Source organism: Oncorhynchus kisutch, linkage group LG3, assembly GCF_002021735.2.
Source record: "Oncorhynchus kisutch isolate 150728-3 linkage group LG3, Okis_V2, whole genome shotgun sequence".
NCBI lineage: Eukaryota > Metazoa > Chordata > Actinopteri > Salmoniformes > Salmonidae > Oncorhynchus > Oncorhynchus kisutch.
The window spans coordinates 345430-369365 of NC_034176.2; the positions used below are offsets into that span (position 1 = coordinate 345430).

Consider the following 23936-nt stretch of genomic DNA (forward strand, 5'->3'; position numbering starts at 1 on the left):
TAGTCTATATATACCACCATAGACCACTATAGACTGTAGGCTGTACTGTAGACTAATATTGACTACTGTAGGCTGTACTGTAAACTCCTGTAGACTACTGTAGACTGTAGGCTGTACTGTAGACTACAGTAGATGATAGATTGTAGACTGTATACTGAAGACTGTAGACTGTAATCTGTAATGTAGACTGTCGGCTGTACTGTAGTCCACTGTAGACTTTAGACTACTGTAGACTTTAGATTGTAGGCTGTGGGCTGTACAGTAGACTACTGTAGACTTTAGATGACTGTAGGCTATAATCTAGACTACTGTAGATTTGACTCTGTACTGTAGACTGTCGGCTGTACTGTAGTCCACTGTAAGCTGTATTGTAGTCTACTATAGACCATATACTTTAGACTGTATGCTGTACTGTTGAGTACTATAGACTGTAGGTTGCAATGTAGACTAATGTAGAATTTATTGTAGATTACTGTAGACTGTAGAATGTACTACCGACTGTGGACTGTAAAACAATAATAAAAACTCTGCTTCTCTTCAAGTTCATCCCCATGCCAGTGCTGTATGGAGTGTTCCTCTACATGGGCGTGGCCTCTCTTAATGGAGTGCAGGTATTGGCTGATCAGGACCTGAGGGAACCAATGCCTGCGTGTCACATTTACAGTTAGATTAGTTACATGTAGCAGAGGCTCTTATCCAGAATGATTTGCAATATGGACTAAACTGAAAATACGCAATAGGAGCTTTCTGACTAGGCTTTTGTCTCTCTCTCTCTCTCTCTCTCTCTCTCTCTCTCTCTCCCTCTCTCTCCCCCACTCCCAATGCATATCTCTTTCTCTCTCCGTCTCTCTCGCCGTCATTCTCTATCTCTCTCCCCATCCTTCTCTCTCTCATCCGACCTCCCTCTCCATCTCCCTCTCCCCCACCTCCCCCTTCATATCTCTCTCATCTCTCTCTCCACCCCTCCCCTCTATTTCTCTCTCTCTCTCCCCCACCTCCCCCTCCATCTCTCTCTCTCCCCTCCATCTCTCTTCCTCCCCCTACCCTTCCCTCCATCTCTCTCTAGTTCATGGACCGTCTCCAGCTGCTCCTGATGCCAGCTAAGCATCAGCCTGACCTTGTGTACCTGCGCCATGTTCCTCTGAGGAAGGTCCACCTGTTTACCTTCATCCAGATCCTGTGTCTGGCCCTGCTCTGGGTCCTCAAGTCCACCGTGGCCGCGATTATCTTCCCTGTCATGGTGAGTCTCCTCTGATCGTAATGACCAACTAGCTTCAGATCCTGCTTCTGGTAGTTCTGTTTATGTGCGTGTGAGTTAACAACGTATCATGTGGTGTCAGATCCTGGCCCTGGTGGCGGTGAGGAAGACAATGGACTACATGTTCTCTCAACACGAGCTGAGCTTCCTGGATGATGTCATCCCTGAGAAGGACAAGAAGAAGAAGGAGGACGCTAAGCAGAAGAAGAAGATGAGGAGCATTGACAGTGACATAGATGATGTGAGCATTTAAAGACATGTCCAACGTTCTAGATCAGCAGTTAGATTATACCAATGTTCTAAATCAGTGAAAGGTTCTACCAACATTATAGATAAGTGTTACATTCTACCAACATTCAAGTTCCGCGTTAGATTCTATCATTGTTATATGTTCTAAATCTAAATAGGGTTAGGTGCTATCCTTGTTCTAGATCAGGGTTAGATTATATCCTTGTTGTAGATCAGGGTTAGATTATATCCTTGTTGTAGATCAGGGTTAGATTATATCCTTGTTGTAGATCAGGGTTAGATTATATCCTTGTTCTAGATCAGGGTTAGATTATATCCTTGTTGTAGATCAGGGTTAGATTATATCCTTGTTGTAGATCAGGGTTAGGTTCAATCATTGTTCTTGATCACCTTTAGATTCTGTCATTGTTCTAGATTAGGGTTAGGTTCTATCATTGTTGTAGATCAGGGTTAGGTTATATCATTGTTATAGATCAGCTTTAGATTATATCATTGTTCTAGATCAGTGTTATGTTGTGCCATTGTTGTAAATCAGCTTTAGATTCTATCATTGTTGGAATCCAAAGTTAGGTGATATCATTGTTGTAGATCAAGGTTAGGTTATATCATTGTTGTAGATCAGGGTTAGGTTCAGTCGTTGTTGTAGATCAGCTTTAGATTATATCCTTGTTGTAGATCACCTTTAGATTCTGTCATTGTTGTAGATCAGGGTTAGGTTATATCATTGTTGTAGATCAGGGTTAGGTTATATCATTGTTGTAGATCAAGGTTAGGTTCTATCATTGTTGTAGATCAGGGTTAGGTTATATCATTGTTGTAGATCAGGGTTAGGTTCTATCATTGTTCTAGATTAGGGTTAGGTTATAACATTGTTGTAGATCAGGGTTAGGTTCAATCATTGTTCTAGATTAGGGTTAGGTTATAACATTGTTGTAGATCAGGGTTAGGTTCAATCATTGTTCTAGATCAGGGTTATGTTGTGCCATTGTTGTAAATCAGCTTTAGATTCTATCATTGTTGGAATCCAAAGTTAGGTGATATCATTGTTGTAGATCAAGGTTAGGTTATATCATTGTTGTAGATCAGGGTTAGGTTCAGTCGTTGTTGTAGATCAGCTTTAGATTATATCCTTGTTGTAGATCACCTTTAGATTCTGTCATTGTTGTAGATCAGGGTTAGGTTATATCATTGTTGTAGATCAGGGTTAGGTTATATCATTGTTGTAGATCAAGGTTAGGTTCTATCATTGTTGTAGATCAGGGTTAGGTTATATCATTGTTGTAGATCAGGGTTAGGTTCTATCATTGTTCTAGATTAGGGTTAGGTTATAACATTGTTGTAGATCTGGGTTAGGTTCAATCATTGTTCTAGATTAGGGTTAGGTTATAACATTGTTGTAGATCAGGGTTAGGTTCAATCATTGTTCTAGATCAGGGTTAGGTTCTATAATTGTTCTAATTCGTGTTTAGGTTTTATCATTGTTCTATATCAGGGTTAGATTCCATCATTGTTGTGGATCAGTTTTAGATTACATCATTGTTGTAGATCAGCGCTAGGTTATATCATTGTTGTACATCTGCTTTAGATTCTATCATTGTTCTAAATCAGATTTGGGTTAGGTTCTAACATTGTTGTAGATCAGGGTTAGGTTTAATCTTTGTTCTAAGTAAGGGTTAGGCTCTAATTGTTTTTAATCAGGGTTAGTTTCTATCATTGTTCTACGTCAATGTTAGTTTCTATAGCTGTTCTTAATCAGGGTACGATTCAGGCGTTTTTCAAAATCAGGGTTAGAGTCCATCATTGTTGTAGATCAGCTTTAGATGATTTCATTTTTGTAGATCATGATTAGGTTCTATCATTGTTCTAAGTCAGTGTTAGGTTATATATCATTGTTCTAAGTCAGGGTTAGGTTATATCATTGTTATATGTTCTAAATCTAAATAGGGTTAGGTGCTATCCTTGTTCTAGATCAGGGTTAGATTATATCCTTGTTGTAGATCAGGGTTAGATTATATCCTTGTTGTAGATCAGGGTTAGATTATATCCTTGTTGTAGATCAGGGTTAGATTATATCCTTGTTCTAGATCAGGGTTAGATTATATCCTTGTTGTAGATCAGGGTTAGATTATATCCTTGTTGTAGATCAGGGTTAGGTTCAATCATTGTTCTTGATCACCTTTAGATTCTGTCATTGTTCTAGATTAGGGTTAGGTTCTATCATTGTTGTAGATCAGGGTTAGGTTATATCATTGTTATAGATCAGCTTTAGATTATATCATTGTTCTAGATCAGTGTTATGTTGTGCCATTGTTGTAAATCAGCTTTAGATTCTATCATTGTTGGAATCCAAAGTTAGGTGATATCATTGTTGTAGATCAAGGTTAGGTTATATCATTGTTGTAGATCAGGGTTAGGTTCAGTCGTTGTTGTAGATCAGCTTTAGATTATATCCTTGTTGTAGATCACCTTTAGATTCTGTCATTGTTGTAGATCAGGGTTAGGTTATATCATTGTTGTAGATCAGGGTTAGGTTATATCATTGTTGTAGATCAAGGTTAGGTTCTATCATTGTTGTAGATCAGGGTTAGGTTATATCATTGTTGTAGATCAGGGTTAGGTTCTATCATTGTTCTAGATTAGGGTTAGGTTATAACATTGTTGTAGATCAGGGTTAGGTTCAATCATTGTTCTAGATTAGGGTTAGGTTATAACATTGTTGTAGATCAGGGTTAGGTTCAATCATTGTTCTAGATCAGGGTTATGTTGTGCCATTGTTGTAAATCAGCTTTAGATTCTATCATTGTTGGAATCCAAAGTTAGGTGATATCATTGTTGTAGATCAAGGTTAGGTTATATCATTGTTGTAGATCAGGGTTAGGTTCAGTCGTTGTTGTAGATCAGCTTTAGATTATATCCTTGTTGTAGATCACCTTTAGATTCTGTCATTGTTGTAGATCAGGGTTAGGTTATATCATTGTTGTAGATCAGGGTTAGGTTATATCATTGTTGTAGATCAAGGTTAGGTTCTATCATTGTTGTAGATCAGGGTTAGGTTATATCATTGTTGTAGATCAGGGTTAGGTTCTATCATTGTTCTAGATTAGGGTTAGGTTATAACATTGTTGTAGATCTGGGTTAGGTTCAATCATTGTTCTAGATTAGGGTTAGGTTATAACATTGTTGTAGATCAGGGTTAGGTTCAATCATTGTTCTAGATCAGGGTTAGGTTCTATAATTGTTCTAATTCGTGTTTAGGTTTTATCATTGTTCTATATCAGGGTTAGATTCCATCATTGTTGTGGATCAGTTTTAGATTACATCATTGTTGTAGATCAGCGCTAGGTTATATCATTGTTGTACATCTGCTTTAGATTCTATCATTGTTCTAAATCAGATTTGGGTTAGGTTCTAACATTGTTGTAGATCAGGGTTAGGTTTAATCTTTGTTCTAAGTAAGGGTTAGGCTCTAATTGTTTTTAATCAGGGTTAGTTTCTATCATTGTTCTACGTCAATGTTAGTTTCTATAGCTGTTCTTAATCAGGGTACGATTCAGGCGTTTTTCAAAATCAGGGTTAGAGTCCATCATTGTTGTAGATCAGCTTTAGATGATTTCATTTTTGTAGATCATGATTAGGTTCTATCATTGTTCTAAGTCAGTGTTAGGTTATATATCATTGTTCTAAGTCAGGGTTAGGTTATATCATTGTTGTAGATCTGCTTTAGAGTCTATCATTGTTCTAAATCAGGATTTGGCTCTATTATTGTTGGATATCAGGGTTTGGTTCTATCATTGTTGGAGATTAGCTTTAGATTATATAATTGTTGGAGATCAACTTTAGATGACATCATTTTTATAGATCAGGGTTAGGTTTTATCATCGTTGTAGATCAGGGAATAGGTACTATCGTTGTTGTCGATCATTTTTAGATTATATCATTGTTGTATATCAGAATTAGGTTATATCATTGTTGTATATCAGAATTAGGTTATATCATTGTTGGAGATCAGAGTTAGGTTATATCATTGTTGGAGATCAGAGTTAGGTTATATCATTGTTGGAGATCAGAGTTAGGTTATATCATTGTTGGAGATCAGAGTTAGGTTATATCATTGTTGGAGATCAGAGTTAGGTTATATCATTGTTGGAGATCAGAGTTAGGTTATATCATTGTTGGAGATCAGAGTTAGGTTATATCATTGTTGGAGATCAGAGTTAGGTTATATCATTGTTGGAGATCAGAGTTAGGTTATATCATTGTTGGAGATCAGAGTTAGGTTATATCATTGTTGGAGATCAGAGTTAGGTTATATCATTGTTGGAGATCAGAGTTAGGTTATATCATTGTTGGAGATCAGAGTTAGGTTATATCATTGTTGGAGATCAGAGTTAGGTTATATCATTGTTGGAGATCAGAGTTAGGTTATATCATTGTTGCAGATCAGAGTTAGGTTATATCATTGTTGGAGATCAGTTAGGTTATATCATTGTTGGAGATCAGAGTTAGGTTATATCATTGTTGCAGATCAGAGTTAGGTTATATCATTGTTGGAGATCAGAGTTAGGTTATATCATTGTTGCAGATCAGAGTTAGGTTATATCATTGTTGGAGATCAGAGTTAGATTATATCATTGTTGCAGATCAGAGTTAGGTTATATCATTGTTGGAGATCAGAGTTAGGTTATATCATTGTTGGAGATCAGAGTTAGGTTATATCATTGTTGCAGATCAGAGTTAGGTTATATCATTGTTGGAGATCAGAGTTAGGTTATATCATTGTTGCAGATCAGAGTTAGGTTATATCATTGTTGGAGATCAGAGTTAGGTTATATCATTGTTGGAGATCAGAGTTAGGTTATATCATTGTTGGAGATCAGAGTTAGGTTATATCATTGTTGGAGATCAGAGTTAGGTTATATCATTGTTGGAGATCAGAGTTAGGTTATATCATTGTTGGAGATCAGAGTTAGGTTATATCATTGTTGGAGATCAGAGTTAGGTTATATCATTGTTGGAGATCAGAGTTAGGTTATATCATTGTTGGAGATCAGAGTTAGGTTATATCATTGTTGGAGATCAGAGTTAGGTTATATCATTGTTGGAGATCAGAGTTAGGTTATATCATTGTTGGAGATCAGAGTTAGGTTATATCATTGTTGGAGATCAGAGTTAGGTTATATCATTGTTGGAGATCAGAGTTAGGTTATATCATTGTTGGAGATCAGAGTTAGGTTATATCATTGTTGGAGATCAGAGTTAGGTTATATCATTGTTGGAGATCAGCTTTATATTCTGTCATTGCTCTAAATCAGGATTAGGCTCAATCATTGTTCTAGATTAAAGTTAGGTTCTATCATTGTTGTATATCAGTTTTAGATTATATTGTTCTAAATCAGCTTTAGATTCTATCATTGTTCTAAAACAGGATTAGGTTCTATCGTTGTTGGAGATCAGGGTTAGGTCTTGGATTGTTCTGGATTTGGATTAGATTATATCATTGTTCTAAATCAGGATTTGGTTCAATCATTGCTGTAGATCAGGGTTAAGTTCAATCATTGTTCTAGATCAGCGTTAGGTTCTATTGTTGTTGTAAATCATGATTAGGTTCAATCATTATCCTAGATTAAGGTTAGGTTCTATCATCATTGTAGTCAGTTTTAAATTCTAGCATTGTTTTAAATCATTATTATGTTCTATCGTTGTTCTAGATCAGAGTTAGGTTCTATCATTGTTGGAGATCAGGGTTAGGTTCTATTATTGTTCTTGATCATTGTTATGTTTTATCATTGTTCTAAATTAGCTTTAGATTATATCCTTGTTCTAGATTAGTGTTATGTTGTTTCATTTGTATAAATCAGCGTTAGATTCTATCAGTATTCTAAATCAGGTTTAGGTTTTACAATTGTTTCAGATCAGCTTTAGATTCTACCATTGTTCTAAATCAGGTTTAGATTCTATAATGTTTCTAAATCAGGAGTAGGCTCTATCATTGTTATAGATCAGGGTTAGGTTCTATCATTGTTCTACATCAGCTTTAGATGCTATCATTGTTCTAAATCAGGGTTAGGTTCTATTATTGTCTTAGATCATGGTTAGAGTCCATCATTGTTCTAGATCAGCTTTAGATGGCTTCATTGTTCTAAATCAGGGTAAGGTCATTGTTCTAGATCAGGGTTAGGTTCTATCATTGTTGTCGATCAGATTTAGATTATGTCATTGTTCTAAATCAGGATTAGGTTCTGTCATGTTTGGAGATCAGGTTTAGGTTCTATCATTGTTGGAGATCAGGGTTTGGTTCTATCATTGTTGTCAATCAGCTTTAGATTATGTCATTGTTCTAAATCAGGATTAGGTTCTGTCATGTTTGGAGATCAGGGTTAGGTTCTATCATTTCTGGAGATCAGGGTTTGGTTCTATCATTGTTGTAGATCAGCATTCGATTGTATAATTTTTCTAAATCAGGGTTTGTATCTATTATTGTCGTATTTCAGGGTTAGAGTCCATCATTGTTCTTGATCAGCTTTAGATGCCTTAATTTTTCTAAATCAATGTAATTTTTCTAGATCAGGGTGAGGTTCTGTTGTTCTAGGTCAGCTTTAGATCATATCATTGTTCTAAATCAGGATTAAGTTCTATCATTGTGTAACGACGTTCTTCGTTTGAAGGAGAGTCGGACCGAAATGCAGCGTGGTGGTTAATCATGATCTTTAATGAAAATAATGACGATACATGAAAAAAACTGATAAATACAAAAACAACAAACGGAACGTGAAACCTAATTACAGCCTATCTGGTGAAACTACACAGAGACAGGAACAATCACCCACGAAATACAAAGTGAAACTCAGGCTACCTAAATACGGTTCCCAATCCAAGACAACGAGAATCACCTGACTCTGATTGAGAACCGGCTCAGGCAGCCAAGCCTATACTCCCAATGCCTACAAAACCCCAATACGAAACACAACAAAATAAACCCATGTCACACCCTGGCCTGACCAAATATATAACGAAAAAACAAAATACTATGACCAAGGCCTGACACATTGTTCTAAATTATGGTTAGGTTCTATCATTGTTCTAAATCAGGGTTAGGTTCAGTCATTGTTCTAAATCAGTGTTAGGTTATATCATTGTTGTAGATCAGTTTTCGATTCTATCATAGTTATAAATTAGCTTCAGATTCTATTATTGTTCTTAATCAGGATTAGGTTCTATCATTATTCAAGATTATGGTTAGATTCTATCATTGTTGGAGATCAGGGATAGGTTATATAAATGTTGTAGATCAGCTTTAGATGCTATCTTTGTTATAGATCAGTGTTATTTTGTATCATTGTTCTAAATCATGATTAGGTTCTATCATTGTTGGATGTCAGGGTTTTGGTTCTTTCATTGTTGGAGATCAGCTTTAGATGATTTCATTGTTGGAGATCAGCTTTAGATGATATCATTGTTGTAGATCAGGGTTAGGTTCTATCATTGTTGCAGATCAGCTTTCGATTCTATCATTGTTCTAATTTAGGATAAGGTTCTATCGTTGTTCAAGATCACGGTTAGATTCTACCATTGCTGGAGATCAGGGTTAGGTTATATCATTGTTATAGACTATGTTTAGATTCTATCATTGTTCTAGATCAGTGTTAAATCAAATCAAATCAAATCAAATCAAATTTATTTGTCACATACACATGGTTAGCAGATGTTAATGCGAGTGTAGCGAAATGCTTGTGCTTCTAGTTCCGACAATGCAGTAATAACGAACAAGTAATCTAACTAACAATTCCAAAAAAAAACTACTGTCTTATACACAGTGTAAGGGGATAAAGAATATGTACATAAGGATATATGAATGAGTGATGGTACAGAGCAGCATAGGCAAGATACAGTAGATGATATCGAGTACAGTATATACATATGAGATGAGTATGTAAACCAAGTGGCATAGTTAAAGTGGCTAGTGATACATGTATTACATAAGGATGCAGTCGATGATATAGAGTACAGTATCTACAGTACAGTATCTACGTATGCATATGAGATGAATAATGTAGGGTAAGTAACATTATATAAGGTAGCATTGTTTAAAGTGGCTAGTGATATATTTACATCATTTCCCATCAATTCCCATCAATTCCCATGATTAAAGTGATTAAAGTGGCTGGAGTAGAGTCAGTGGCATTGACAGTGTGTTGGCAGTAGCCACTCAATGTTAGTGGTGGCTGTTTAACAGTCTGATGGCCTTGAGATAGAAGCTGTTTTTCAGTCTCTCGGTCCCAGCTTTGATGCACCTGTACTGACCTCGCCTTCTGGATGACAGCGGGGTGAACAGGCAGTGGCTCGGGTGGTTGATGTCCTTGTATCATTGTTCTAAATCAGCGTTAGGTTATATCATTGTTCTAAATCAGGGTTAGGTTATATAATTGTTCTCAATAAGGGTGAGATTCTGTCAATGTTCTTAATCAGGGTTAATTTCTATCATTATTCTAAATCAGGGTTAGATTCTATCATTGTTCAAAATCAGGGTTAGATTCTATCATTGTTGGAGGTCAGCTTTAGATGATGTCATAGTTAGAGATCAGCTTTGGATGATATCATTTTTGTAGATCAGGGTTAAGTTTCATCATCATTTTAGTCAGGGTTAGGTTCTATCATTATTGGAGATCAGCTTTAGATTCTATCATTGTTCTAACTCAGGATTAGGCTCAGTCATTATTCTATTTCAGGGTTAGGTTCTGTCATTGTTGTAGACCAGCTTTAGATTCTAACATTGTTATTGATCATTGTTATGTTGTATCACTATTCTAAATCAGGGTTAGGTTCTTATCTTCTCTTGGATATGTGGGATGGTAGCGTCCCACCTCTCCAACAGCCAGTGAAATTGCATGGCGCCAAATTCGAAACAAGAGAAAGCCCATAATTTAAATTCTTCAAACATGCAAGTATTTTACACCCTTTTAAAGATAAACCTGTTGTAAATCCAGCCAGGGTGTCCGATTTCAAAAAGGCTTTACTGCGAAAGCACACCAAACGACTATGTGTGGTTACGGCCTAGTCAGAAAAACACAGCCATTTTTCCAGCCAAAGAGAGGAGTCACAAAAATTCAGAAATAGAGATCAATTAATCACTAACTTTTGATGATCTTCATCAGATGACACTCATAGGACTTCATGTTACACAATGCATGTTTGTTTTGTTTGATAAAGTTCATATTTACATCCAGAAATCTCAGTTTACATTGTCACGTTATTTTCAGTAGTTCCAAAACATCCGGTGATTTTGCAGAGCCCCACATCAATTTACAGAAATACTCATAATAAACATTGATAAAAGATACAAGTGTTATGCATGGAATTTCAGATTCACTTCTCCTTAATAATCTTAAGTCGACCCCCTACTTTTTCGAACATTCTGTTAAAAATCGTGCAACATTTCGGCGTCCTGCTACTCATGCCAGGAATATAGTATATGCATATGATTAGTATGTGTGGATAGAAAACACTCTGACGTTTCTAAAACTGGTTAAACACAGCTGTGACTTTAACAGAGCGTGTGTTTCATCGAAAAACGCAAGAAAATCTGGTCACTGAAAACTGAAAAAAGTATCAATGCGCCACTTGCATGTATTGTTGAATGGAAACTAAATTAGATGGGGCCGAGATTGCAATTCCTACAGCTTCCACACGATGTCGCCAGTCTCATCATTTCCGGTGCCTTTGTTTCTTGGTCAAACATACTAGAGAGATCACTTTCCATCCGGTCTCCGACTGGAAGGTTTGGAAGAGAGATTTTGGAAGATGATTTGAAATCGTGGAGCTATTGAATACACATCGCCCCGTGATCATTTTGATAGATTATTAACGTTTACTGATACCTAAAGTTGGATTACAAAAGTATTTCGAAGTGTTTTGTGAAAGTTTATCGTCGACTTTTTTAATTTAAAAAAATTACGTAGCGTTTTCAAACTGTGTTTTTTTCTGAATCACACAGTTTCCATAGATGGCTATTTTAGGTATATATGGACCGATTTAATCGAAAAAAAGACCCAATAGTGATGTTTATGGGACATATAGGAGTGCCAACAAAGAAGCTCGTCAAAGGTAATGAAAGTTTTATATTTTATTTCTGCTATTTGTGTAGCGCCGGCTACGCGGAATCTTTTGTTTACGTCGCATTCAGGTATTTCGGGGTGTTGCATGCTATCAGATACTAGCTTCTCATGCTTTCGCCGAAAAGCATTTTAATAATCTGACTTGTTGGCTAGATTCACAACGAGTGTAGCTTTAATTCACTACCCTGCATGTGTGTTTTAATGAACGTTTGAGTTTTAACGAGTGCTATTAGCATTTGGCGTAGCGCATTTGCATTTGCTGATGGCTAGATGAGACAGTTGCGTCTCGGGTCGACGTAAGTTAATGCAACCGCTTTGTCAGATTTCAAAAAAACTTTATGGAAAAAGCACACCATGCAATAATCTGAGTACAGCGCTCAGACACAAAAACAAGCCAGATATCCGCCATGTTGTGGAGTCAACAGAAGTCAGGATTAGCATTATAAATATTCACTTACCTTTGATGATCTTCATCAGAATGCACTCACAGGAATCCCAGTTCCACAATAAATGTTTGTTTTGTTCGATAAAGTCCATCATTTATGTCCAAATACCTCCTTGTTGTTCGTGCGTTTAGCCCAGTAATCCAAATTCATGAAGTGCTACACTAGGTCCAGACGAAAAGTCAAAAAGTTCCGTTACAGTCTGTAGCAACATGTCAAATGATGTATAGAATCAGTCTTTAGGATGTTTTCATCATAAATCTTCAATAATGTTTCATCCGGAGAATTCCTTTGTCTGTAGAAATGCAATGGAACGCAGGTCGCTCTCACGTGTCCGGACGTGATCAGCTCATGTCACTCTGCCAGACCTCTGGCTCAATCAGCTCTCATTCCCCCCGTCACAGTAGAAGCCTCAAACAAGGTTCTAAAGACTATTGACATCTAGTGGAAGCCTTATGACCCCATAGACACTGTATATTCGATAGGCAATGAGTTGAAAAACTACAAACCTCAGATTTCCTACTTCCTGGTTGGATTTTTCTTTCAGGTACCTGCCTGCCATATGAGTTCTGTTATACTCACAGATATCATTCAAACAGTTTTAGAAACTTCAGAATGTTTTCTATCCAAATCTACTAATACTATGCATATTCTAGCTTTTATGGCTGCATAGCAGGCAGTTTACTCTGGGCACCTTTTTATCCAAGCTACTCAATACTGCCCCCCAGTCCCAAAGAAGTGTTAGATTCTGTCATTGTTCTTAATCAGGGTTAGTTTCTATCATTATTCTAAATCGGGGTTAGATTCCATCATTGTTGGAGATCAGGTTTAGGTTATATCATTGTTGTAGATCAGGGTTAGATTCTATCGTTGTTGGAGATCAGCTTTAGATTCTATCATTGTTGTAGATCAGCTTTAGATTCTACCATTGTTCTAAATCAGGGTTAGATTCTATAATTTTTCTAAATCAGGATTAGGTTCTATCATTGTTCTAGATTAGGGTTCGTTTCTGTCATTGTTCTACATCAGCTTTAGATGCTATCATTGTTCGAAATCAGCGTCCGGTTCTATCATTGTTCTAGATCAGAGTTAGGTTATATTATTGTCGTAGATCGGGATTAGATTCCATCATTGTTCTAAATGAGCTTTAGATGCCTTAATTGTTTTAAATCATGGTTAGGTCATTGTTCTAGGTCAGGGTTAGGATCTATTATTGTTCTAGATCAACTTTAGATACTATCATTGTTCTAAATCAGGGTTATGTTATATCATTGTTCTATATCTGGGTTAGGTTATATCATTGTTCTAGATTAGGGTTAGGTTCTATTCTTGTTGTTGTTCAGGGTTAGGTTCTATCATTGTTCTAGCTCAGCTTTAGATTGTATCGTTGTTTTAGTCAGGGTTCAAATGAAATTAAATCTAATTGTATTTGTCACATGCGCCTAATACAACATGTGTAGACCGTACAGTGAAATGCTTACTTACAATCCCTTAACCAAAAATGTAGTTTTAAGAGAAATAACTACTTACACGTTTTTTTTACAAATAATAAAGGAACAGTAGTAAAGCTATGTTATATCATAAATATTGATCAATATTTAACTATACTACCAATCTAGATCCACATTAGATTCTACTAACATTCTAGATCAGCATTAGAATCTACTAACATTCTAGATGAGCATTTGATTCTACCAGTGTTCCAGATCAGCATGAAAGGGATTGTTCACCCAAATGACAAAATGACATCCTTGCCCTATAAGCAGTGTATGGACACCGTATGACAGAAATCTATGATTTAGTTTTGTTTCCACATGCTAACGTTTTAGCATTGGCACAAATCCCATTCATGTCACAAATGAACTATCCCTTTAAGTTCTAACAATGTTCCACACTGAACAAAAATAGAAGCGCAACATATAAAGTGTTGGTCCTATGTTTCATGAGCTGAAATAAAACATTCCAGAAATTTTACATACGCGCAAATTTGTTTACATCCCCTTTAGTGAGCATTTCTCCATTGCCAAGATAATCCATCCACCTGACAAGTGTGGCATAATAAAGAATCTGATTAAACAACAGCAGCCCTCCTTTTGGAAAAGCTGACCACGACTCCATTTTGTTGATCCCTGCCTACAGACAGAAACTAAAACAAGAAGCTCCCGCGCTGAGGTCTGTTCAACGCTGGTCCGACCAATCTGATTCCACACTCCAAGACTGCTTCCATCACGTGGACTGGGATATGTTCCGTATTGCGTCAGACGACAACATTGACGAATACGCTGATTCGGTGTGCGAGTTCATTAGAACGTGCGTTGAAGATGTCGTTCCCATAGCAACGATTAAAACATTCCCAAACCAGAAACCATGGATTGATGGCAGCATTCACGTGAAACTGAAAGTGCGAACCACTGCTTTTAATCAGGGCAAGGTGACTGGAAACATGACCGAATACAAACAGTGTAACTATTCCCTCCGCAAGGCAATCAAACAAGCTAAGCGTCAGTATAGAGACAAAGAAGAATCTCAATTCAACGGTATGTGGCAGGGTCTAGAGTCAATCACGGATTACAAAAAGAAAACCAGCACTGTTACGGACCAGGATGTCTTGCTCCCAGGCAGACTAAATAACTTTTTTGCCCGCTTTGAGGACAATACAGTGCCACTGACACTGCCCACAACTAAAACATGCGGACTCTCCTTCACTGCAGCCGACGTGAGGAAAACATTTAAACGTGTCAACCCTCGCAAGGCTGCAGGCCCAGACGGCATCCCCAGCCGCGCCCTCAGAGCATGCGCAGACCAGCTGGCTGGTGTGTTTACGGACATACTCAATCAATCCCTATCCCAGTCTGTTGTTCCCACATGCTTCAAAAGGGCCACCATTGTTCCTGTTCCCAAGAAAGCTAAGGTAACTGAGCTAAACGACTACCGCCCCGTAGCACTCACTTCCGTCATCATGAAGTGCTTTGAGAGACTAGTCAAGGACCATATCACCTCCACCCTACCTGACACCCTAGACCCACTCCAATTTGCTTACCGCCCAAATAGGTCCACAGACGATGCAATCTCAACCACACTGCACACTGCCCTAACCCATCTGGACAAGAGGAATACCTATGTGAGAATGCTGTTCATCGACTACAGCTCGGCATTTAACACCATAGTGCCCTCCAAGCTCGTCATCAAGCTCGAGACCCTGGGTCTCAACCCCGCCCTGTGCAACTGGGTACTGGACTTCCTGACGGGCCGCCCCCAGGTGGTGAGGGTAGGCAACATCTTCACCCCGCTGATCCTCAACACTGGGGCCCCACAAGGGTGCGTTCTGAGCCCTCTCCTGTACTCCCTGTTCACCCAGGACTGCGTGGCCACGCACGCCTCCAACTCAATCATCAAGTTTGCGGACGACACAACAGTGGTAGGCTTGATTACCAACAACGACGAGACGGTCTACAGGGAGGAGGTGAGGGCCCTCGGAGTGTGGTGTCAGGAAAATAACCTCACACTCAACGTCAACAAAACTAAGGAGATGATTGTGGACTTCAGGAAACAGCAGAGGGAACACCCCCCCATCCACATCGATGGAACAGTAGTGGAGAGGGTAGTAAGTTTTAAGTTCCTCGGCGTACACATCACAGACAAACTGAATTGGTCCACCCACACAGACAGCATCGTGAAGAAGGCGCAGCAGCACCTCTTCAACCTCAGGAGGCTGAAGAAATTCGGCTTGTCACCAAAAGCACTCACAAACTTCTACAGATGCACAATCGAGAGCATCCTGTCGGGCTGTATCACCGCCTGGTACGGCAACTGCTCTGCCCACAACCGTAAGGCTCTCCAGAGGGTAGTGAGGTCTGCACAACGCATCACCGGGGGCAAACTACCTGCCCTCCAGGACACCTACACCACCCGATGTCACAGGAAGGCCATAAAGATCATCAAGGACAGCAACCACCCGAGCCACTGCCTGTTCACCCCGCTATCATCCAGAAGGCGAGGTCAGTACAGGTGCATCAAAGCTGGGACCGAGAGACTGAAAAACAGCTTCTATCTCAAGGCCATCAGACTGTTAAACAGCCACCACTAACATTGAGTGGCTGCTGCCAACACACTGACTCAACTCCAGCCACTTTAATAATGGGAATTGATGGGAAATGATGTAAAATATATCACTAGCCACTTTAAACAATGCTACCTTATATAATGTTTACATACCCTACATTATTCATCTCATATGTATACGTATATACTGTACTCTATATCATCTACTGCATCCTTATGTAATACATGTATCACTAGCCACTTTAACTATGCCACTTTGTTTACATACTCATCTCATATGTATATACTGCACTCAATACCATCTACTGTATCTTGCCTATGCCGCTCTGTACCATCACTCATTCATATAGCTTTATGTACATATTCTTTATCCCCTTACACTTGTGTCTATAAGGTAGTAGTTTTGGAATTGTTAGCTAGATTACTTGTTGGTTATTACTGCATTGTCGGAACTAGAAGCACAAGCATTTCGCTACACTCGCACTAACATCTGCTAACCATGTGTATGTGACAAATAACATTTGATTTGATTTGATTTTCATTACACAGGTGCATCTTGTGCTGGGGACAATAAAAGGCAACTCTAAAATGTGAAGTTTTGTCACAAAACGAGCATGCTACAAGTTTTGAGCAGGAATGTCCACCAGAGCTGTTGAAGAACTGTATGTTAATTTCTCTACCATAAGCCGCCTCCAACATTGTTTTAGAAAATTTGGCAGTATGTCCAAACGGCCTCACAATGGCGTTGTGTAGGCGAATGGCGTTGTGTAGGTGAGTGGTTTGCAGATGTCAACGTTGTGAACAGAGTGCCCCATGGTGGCAGTGGGGCTATAGTATGGGCAGGCATAAGCTACGGACAACGAACACAATTGCATTTCATCAATGGCTATTTGAATGCACAGAGATACTGTGACGAGATCCCACCATAACTTCATGTTTCAGCATGATATTGCACAGCCCCATGTCGCATGGATTTGTACACAATTCCTGGACACTGAACATGTCCCAGTATTTCCATGGCCTGCATACTCATCAGACATGTCACCCATCGAGCATGTTTGGGATGCTCTGTATTGACGTGTATGACGCGTTCCAGTTGCGTTCCAGTTGCCACCAATATCCAGGAACTTCGCACAGCCATAGAAGAGGAGTGGGACAACATTCCACAGGCCACAATCACCAACCTGACCAGCTCTATGTGAAGGAGATGTGTCGTGCTGCATGAGGCAAATGGTGGTCAAACCAGATACTGACTGGTTTTCTGATCCACGCCCCTAACTTTTTTTAAAGGTATCTGTGACCAACAGTCAGTCGTGAAATCCATAGATTAGGACCTAATGAATTCATCTCAATTGACTGATTTCATTAAATTAACTCAGTAAAATGTTGCATGTTGTGTTTATAGTTTTGTTCAGTATAGATCAACGGTAGATTCTACCAACATTCTAGATCAGTGTTAGGTTCTACCACCGTTCTATATGGTCAGCTTCCTCATGGGTCTAATCCTTTTCTTTGATGTTTTACTGTGTTCTGGTGTTCAGCTGAGTTAGACTGTAACATCACAGCACCAGTGAACCACAGTCAGACTGTAGCATCACAGGACCAGAGAACCATAGTTAGACTATATCATCACAGGACCAGAGAAACACAGTTAGACTGTATCACCACAGGACCAGAGAAACACAGTTAGACTGTATCATCACAGGACCAGAGAACCACAGTTAGACTGTATCATCACAGGACCAGAGAACCACAGTTAGACCGTGTCATCACAGCACCAGAGAACCACAGTTAGACTGTATCATCACAGGACCAGAGAACCACAGTTAGACTGTATCATCACAGGACCAGAGAACCACAGTTAGACTGTATCATCACAGGACCAGAGAACCACAGTTAGACTGTATCATCACAGGACCAGAGAACCACAGTTAGACTGTATCATCACAGGACCAGAGAAATGCAGCAGCCAAGCAGAACTGTCACTTTGAATTCAGTCAGATTGAAATGGGAAACACAGAATTGCCTTACATGTCTGCAGAGTGTTCACAATACACCCGAGCAGGAAATGGACATGCAGGTCTTTACATTTCCTCTCTTGAATGCTATTTACTCTAGAGCCAGACTACCTCTACAATGAGAATTTTGCTATGTCCCCTACAGTCATGGTATTTATTACTATGTCCCCTACAGTAAGAGTATCTGTTGCTATGTCCCCTATAGTCAGAGTATTTATTAAAATGTCCCCGACAGTCAGAGTATCTGTTGCTATGTCACCTGCAGTCAGAGTATCTGTTGTTTTGTCCCCTACAGTCAGAGTGGTGCTATGTCCCCTACAGTCAGAATATCTGTTGCTATTTCCCCTACAGTCAGAGTATATGAATCTATGTCCCCTACAGTCAGATTATATGTTGCTATGTCACCTGCAGTCAGAGTATCTGTTGTTTTGTCCCCTACAGTCAAAGTGTTGCTATGTCCCCTACAGTCAGGGTACATGTTGCTATGTTCCCTACAGTCAGATAATCTGTTGCTATGTCCCCTACAGTCATATTATCTGTTGCTATGTCCCCTACAGTCAGAGAATCTGTTGCTATGTCCCTTAAAGTCAGAGTATGTGTTGCTATGTCCCCTACAGTCAGAGAATCTGTTGCTATGTCCCTTAAAGTCAGAGTATGTGTTGCTATGTCCCCTACAGTTTGAGTATATGTTGCTAGGTACAGTCAGACTCTGTTGCTATGTCAACTACCATCAGAGTACATGTTGCTAGGTACAATCACACTCTGTTGCTCTGTCCCCTACAGTCAGAGTATTTATTACTATGTCCCCAACGTTCAGAGTGTTGCTATGTCCCCTACAGTCAGACTCTGTTGCTAGGTCTCTACAGTCAGATGATATGTTATTTTTACCCAACAGTCAGAGTTTCTGTTGCTATGTCCCCTACAGTCTGATTATCTGTTACAATGGCACATACAGTCAGATCATCTGTTGCTATGTACAGTCAGAGTTTATGTTGATATGTACAGTTAGACTATGTTGCTCTGTCCCCTACAGTCACTATTTGTTGCTATGTCCCCTACAGTCTGACTTCCCCTACACTGAGAATGTCCCCAGCATTAAGATCCCCATGGACATGATGGAGCAGGAACCTTTCTTAGGTAATAAAGCATCCGCCAGTGAGTAGAGCTGTCCTGTCTGACGGATGGAAGAACCTCCTCCTCCTCTTTCACTCCTACTCTGCTCTGCAGTCTCTCTCTCTCTCTCTCTCTCTCTGCCTTCAGAGGTTTTAGTGGGGGAGGTGTCCGTCTGTCACTTACTGATTCTCTCTGCATGACTCTAAAGTCTCTCTCTCTCTCTCTCTCTCTGTTGTCCCCCCTCCCCCTCTCTCTTTCTCACTCTCTCAATTCAATTCAATTCAATTCAAGGGGCTTTATTGGCATAGGAAACGTGTTAACATTGCCAAAGTGAGGTAAATAATACACAAAAGTGAAACAAAAAATTTACATTTACAGTAAACATCACACATACAGAAGTTTCAAAACAATAAAGACATTACAAATGTCATATTATATATATATATATATACAGGGAAAATAAATAAGCATAAATATGGCTTGTATTTACAATGTTGTTTGTTCTTCACTGGTTGCCTTTTTCTTGTGGCAACAGGTAACAAATCTTACTGCTGTGATGGAACACTGTGTTATTTCATCCAGTAGATATGGGAGTTTATCAAAATTGGGTTTGTTTTTTGAATTCTTTATGGATCTGTGTAATCTGAGGGAAATATGTGTCTCTAATATGGTCGTACATTGGACAGGAGGTTAGGAAGTGCAGCTCAGTTTCCACCTCATTTTTTTGTCTTCTCTTGAGAGCCAGGTCTGACTACGGCGGCCTTTCTCAATGGCAAGGCTATGCTCACTGAGTCTGTACATAGTCTAAGCTTTCCTTAAGTTTGGGTCAGTCACAGTGGTCAGGTATTCTGCCACTGTGTACTCTCTGTTTAGGGCCAAATAGCATTCTAGTTTGCTCAGTTTTTTTGTTAATTCTTTCCAATGAGTCAAGTAATTATCTTTTTTGTTTTCTAATGATTTGGTTGGGTCTACTCTCTCTCTCTCTCCCTCTCTCTCTCAATTCAATTCAATTTAAATTTAATGGGCTTTATTGGCATGGGAAACTTATGTTTACATTGCCAAAGCAAGTGAAATAGATAATAAACAAACGTGAAGATAAACAAAACAAAACAAATTCATTACATACAAAAGATCCAAAAGAATAAAGACATTTCAAATGTCATATTATGTCTATATACAGTGTTGTAACGATGTACAAATGGTTAAAGTACAAAATGGAAAATCTATAAATATAAATATGAGTTGTAATTACAGAGGTGTTTGTTCTTCACTGGTTGCCCTTTTCTTGAGGCAAATCAAAATCTTGCTGCTGGGATTTCACACTGTTGTCACGTTCTGACCTTAGTTCCTTTGTTTTTGTCTTTGTTTTAGTATGGTCAGGGCATGAGTTGGGGTGGGCAGTCTATGTTTGTTTTTCTATGTTGGTTTTTGAGTTCGGCCTAGTATGGTTCTCAATCAGAGGCAGCTGTCAATTGTTGTCCCTGATTGAGAATCATACTTAGGTAGCCTGGGTTTCAGTTTTGGGTTGTGGGTGGTTGTCTTCCGTGTCAGTGTTTGTCGCCACATGGGACTGTTTTGTTTATTTCACGTTTATTGATTTGTATTTCGTAGTGTTCAGTTTATGTTTTAAAATAAACCTTATGGACACTTAGCACGCTGCGTTTTGGTCCGCCGATCCTTCTCGCTTCTCCTCCTCAGAAGAGGAGGACGAGGTTCGTTACAACTCTGGTATTTCACCCAATAAATATGGGGAGTTCATCAAAAACAGTTTTTTTCTCAGGTTAGGTTAGGAAGTGCAGCTCAGTTTCTCCCTCTTTTTGTGGGCAGTGTGCGCATAGCCTGTCTTCTCTTGAGAGCCAGATCTGACTACGGCGGCCTTTCACAATAACAAGGCTATGCTCACTATTTGTACATAGTCAAAGCTTTCCTTCATTTTTGGTCAGTCATAGTGGTCAGGTATTCTGCCACCGTGTACTCTGTCTAAGGCCAAATAGCATTCTAGTTTGCTCTGTTTTTTGTTGTTAATTCTTTCCAATGTATATTTATCTTTCTGTTTTCTCATGACTTGGTTGGGTCGAATTGTGTTGCTGTCCTGGGGCTCTGTGGCATCTGTTTGTGAACAGAGCCCAGGACCAGCTTGCTTAGGGGACTCTTCTCCAGGTTAATCTCTCTGTAGGTGATGGCTTTGTTGGAAGGTTTGGGAATCGCTTCCTTTTAGGTGGTTGTAGAATTTAACGGCTCTTTTCTGGATTTTGATCATTAGTGGGTATCACCCTAATTCTGCTCTTCATAAATTATTTTGTGTTTTACATTTTACACCGAGGATATTTTAGCAGAATGCTTTCATTTGGTGTTTGTCCCATTTTGTGAATTATTGGTTGGTGAGCAGATCCCAGACCTCACAACTATAAAGGGCAATGGGTTCTATAACTGATTCAAGTATTTTTAGCCAGATCCCAGTTGGTATGTCGAATGATATGTTCCTTTTGATGGCATAGAAGGCCCTTCTTGCCTTCCCTTCTTGATTGGGGACAGAAGCACCAGATCATCAGCAAACAGTAGTCATTTTACTTTGGATTCTAGTCAGGTGAGGCCAGGTGCTGCAGACTGTTCTAGTGCCCTTGCCAATTCATTGATTTATACACTATCTTGAAGAGGGTGGGGCTCAAGCTGCACACTGTGAGGCACGCAATAGATATTTTCTTTATATTTACTATTTTCTACATTGTAGAATAATAGTGAAGACATCACAACTATAAAATAACACCTGTCTCCCACGTGCCCCGTATTCTGTAGTACAGACATGGCCTGCTTTCCCTTATGTAAGGAATTAGGCACTTTCTCATGTTTACTATAGTATGTATTGTAGACTGCACACTAGCCTAATAAACAAACAAACACATTTTGTTAATCAAATAAAAAAATACTCTTTCAAAATGCAGATGTTGATTTAGTTATGGATCCATAATGAATTACTATGGGAATAAATATCACTGATTTACAGAAATATTGGAACAAAGTTGTCTAATGAAGGCAAACAATTCAGAATCGTCCAATCCTGTAGCCTACTCCCGACCATCACGCTGTACAGCGCCATATTTTCCATTCTATCCTAATGGAAACCCTGAGGGTTTCGTTTTTTTTTTTCTCTGAATAGAAACACCATAATATTAATCAAATTATTTAAGCCAAATTTCTTAAAATCAATCCCATATACTATGTTATTGCAAAAAAGGTTTTACATTCTCTGGTAATGCCAATACAGAATACTGTCAAATGCTTCTCAAAGATGCCCTCTGGTGGTACTAGCAATAACTTGCAGTAACAGAAAAAAATGGCTGACAGTTATATGACGTGCCACAGAATTCTGCAGTAGCATGCAAGGTGTGCCACAACTTTTAAAGGAGGAACTACTGTAGATGTGTGGTACTAGAGTAGTGGCCTAAGGGCACACAATGGGTTGTGAAATCTGTTGTGAAATGTAATGTTTTTATTTATTTGTAACTGCCTTAATTTTGTTGAACCCCAGGAAGAGTAGCTGCTGCCCTGGCAGGAACTAATGGGGACCCATAATAAAAAATAAAAATATATTACCCGCTAATGTTCAGTCCCTGGACAATAAAGTACACGAGCTGAGGGTCATGGCTCTCTCCGGATATACTGTTCCAGGAGTTCTCTGTCCATCCCGTGGACAGGAAGAAAGAACTCTCCGGGAAAAAGAAAGGTGGAGGTGTGTGTTTCATGATTAACTACTTAGGGTGTGATTGGTGTTACATACAGGACCTCAAGTCCTTTTGTTCTCCAAATCTGGAATACCTCACCAACAAAATGGAGACAGCAGAGAATTATCTTTGGTCATCACGGCCGTATATATTCCCACTCAAGCCGACACCGCAACGGATTTCAAGGAACTGCACGAGACTTCGTGCAGAATGGAAACCATCATCAGAATGGAAACCACGAACCATCATTCGTCCATTCTGCTCCTCCCCTCTTATAGTCAGAAACTTCCTCTAAGAATAGGATTGACGTATACACTGACTCAGTGACTGGATTCATCAGGAAGTGCATAGAGGATGTTGTTCCCACTGTGGTGATTAGAACTTATCCAAACACATTGGAAAAATGACATCATTTGCGCAAACCTGAAAGCACCATCCACCGCAGCTAACCACGGCAAGGTGACTGGGAACTTGGATGAGTACAAACAGTCCCCCTATGCCCTCCGTAAACAGGCAAAACGACAGGACAGGACAAAGTGACGTCAAAATTCCATTACTCAGAGACTAGACGTATGTGGCAGGGACTCCAGACAATCACAGATTATAAAGGGGAAACCAGCCATGTTGTGGACATGATGCCTTGCTCATGGACAAGCTAAACACCTTGTTCGTGGAAAACACAATCCCAACAGATCCACGGGTGCAATCGCCATTGCACTGCACACTGCCCTATTCCACATGGACAGGTAGACTATCTATGTGAGAATGCTGTTCATCCACTACAGCTCAGCCTTCAACACCATGGTACCTTCCAAGCTAATCACTAAGTTCGGGGCCCTGGGTCTGAACCCTACCCTGTGCAACGGGGTCCTGGACTTCCTGACGGGCCTACCCCACTACTGACCCTCAAAATGTGGACCCCACAAGGGTGCATGCTCAGCCACCTCCTGTAATCCCTG

General features: G+C 39.3%; 1 protein-coding gene across 5 annotated transcripts in view; it reads left to right on the forward strand.

The window, feature by feature from the left end:
* The window catches only part of slc4a4a (solute carrier family 4 member 4a), a 355296-nt gene that overhangs the window by 293695 nt on the left and 37665 nt on the right, over window positions 1–23936 (forward strand). For 3 of the 5 annotated variants that reach the window (XM_031816387.1, XM_031816383.1, XM_031816386.1), the window contains 3 exons: window positions 543–611; window positions 1067–1240; window positions 1341–1499. In XM_031816387.1, coding sequence (XP_031672247.1) covers window positions 543–611; window positions 1067–1240; window positions 1341–1499 — 402 coding nt within the window. Of the gene's footprint in view, window positions 1–542; window positions 612–1066; window positions 1241–1340; window positions 1500–19203; window positions 19280–23936 lie in introns of all 5 variants that reach the window. The other 2 variants (XM_031816385.1, XM_031816388.1) reach the window with 1 other exon arrangement.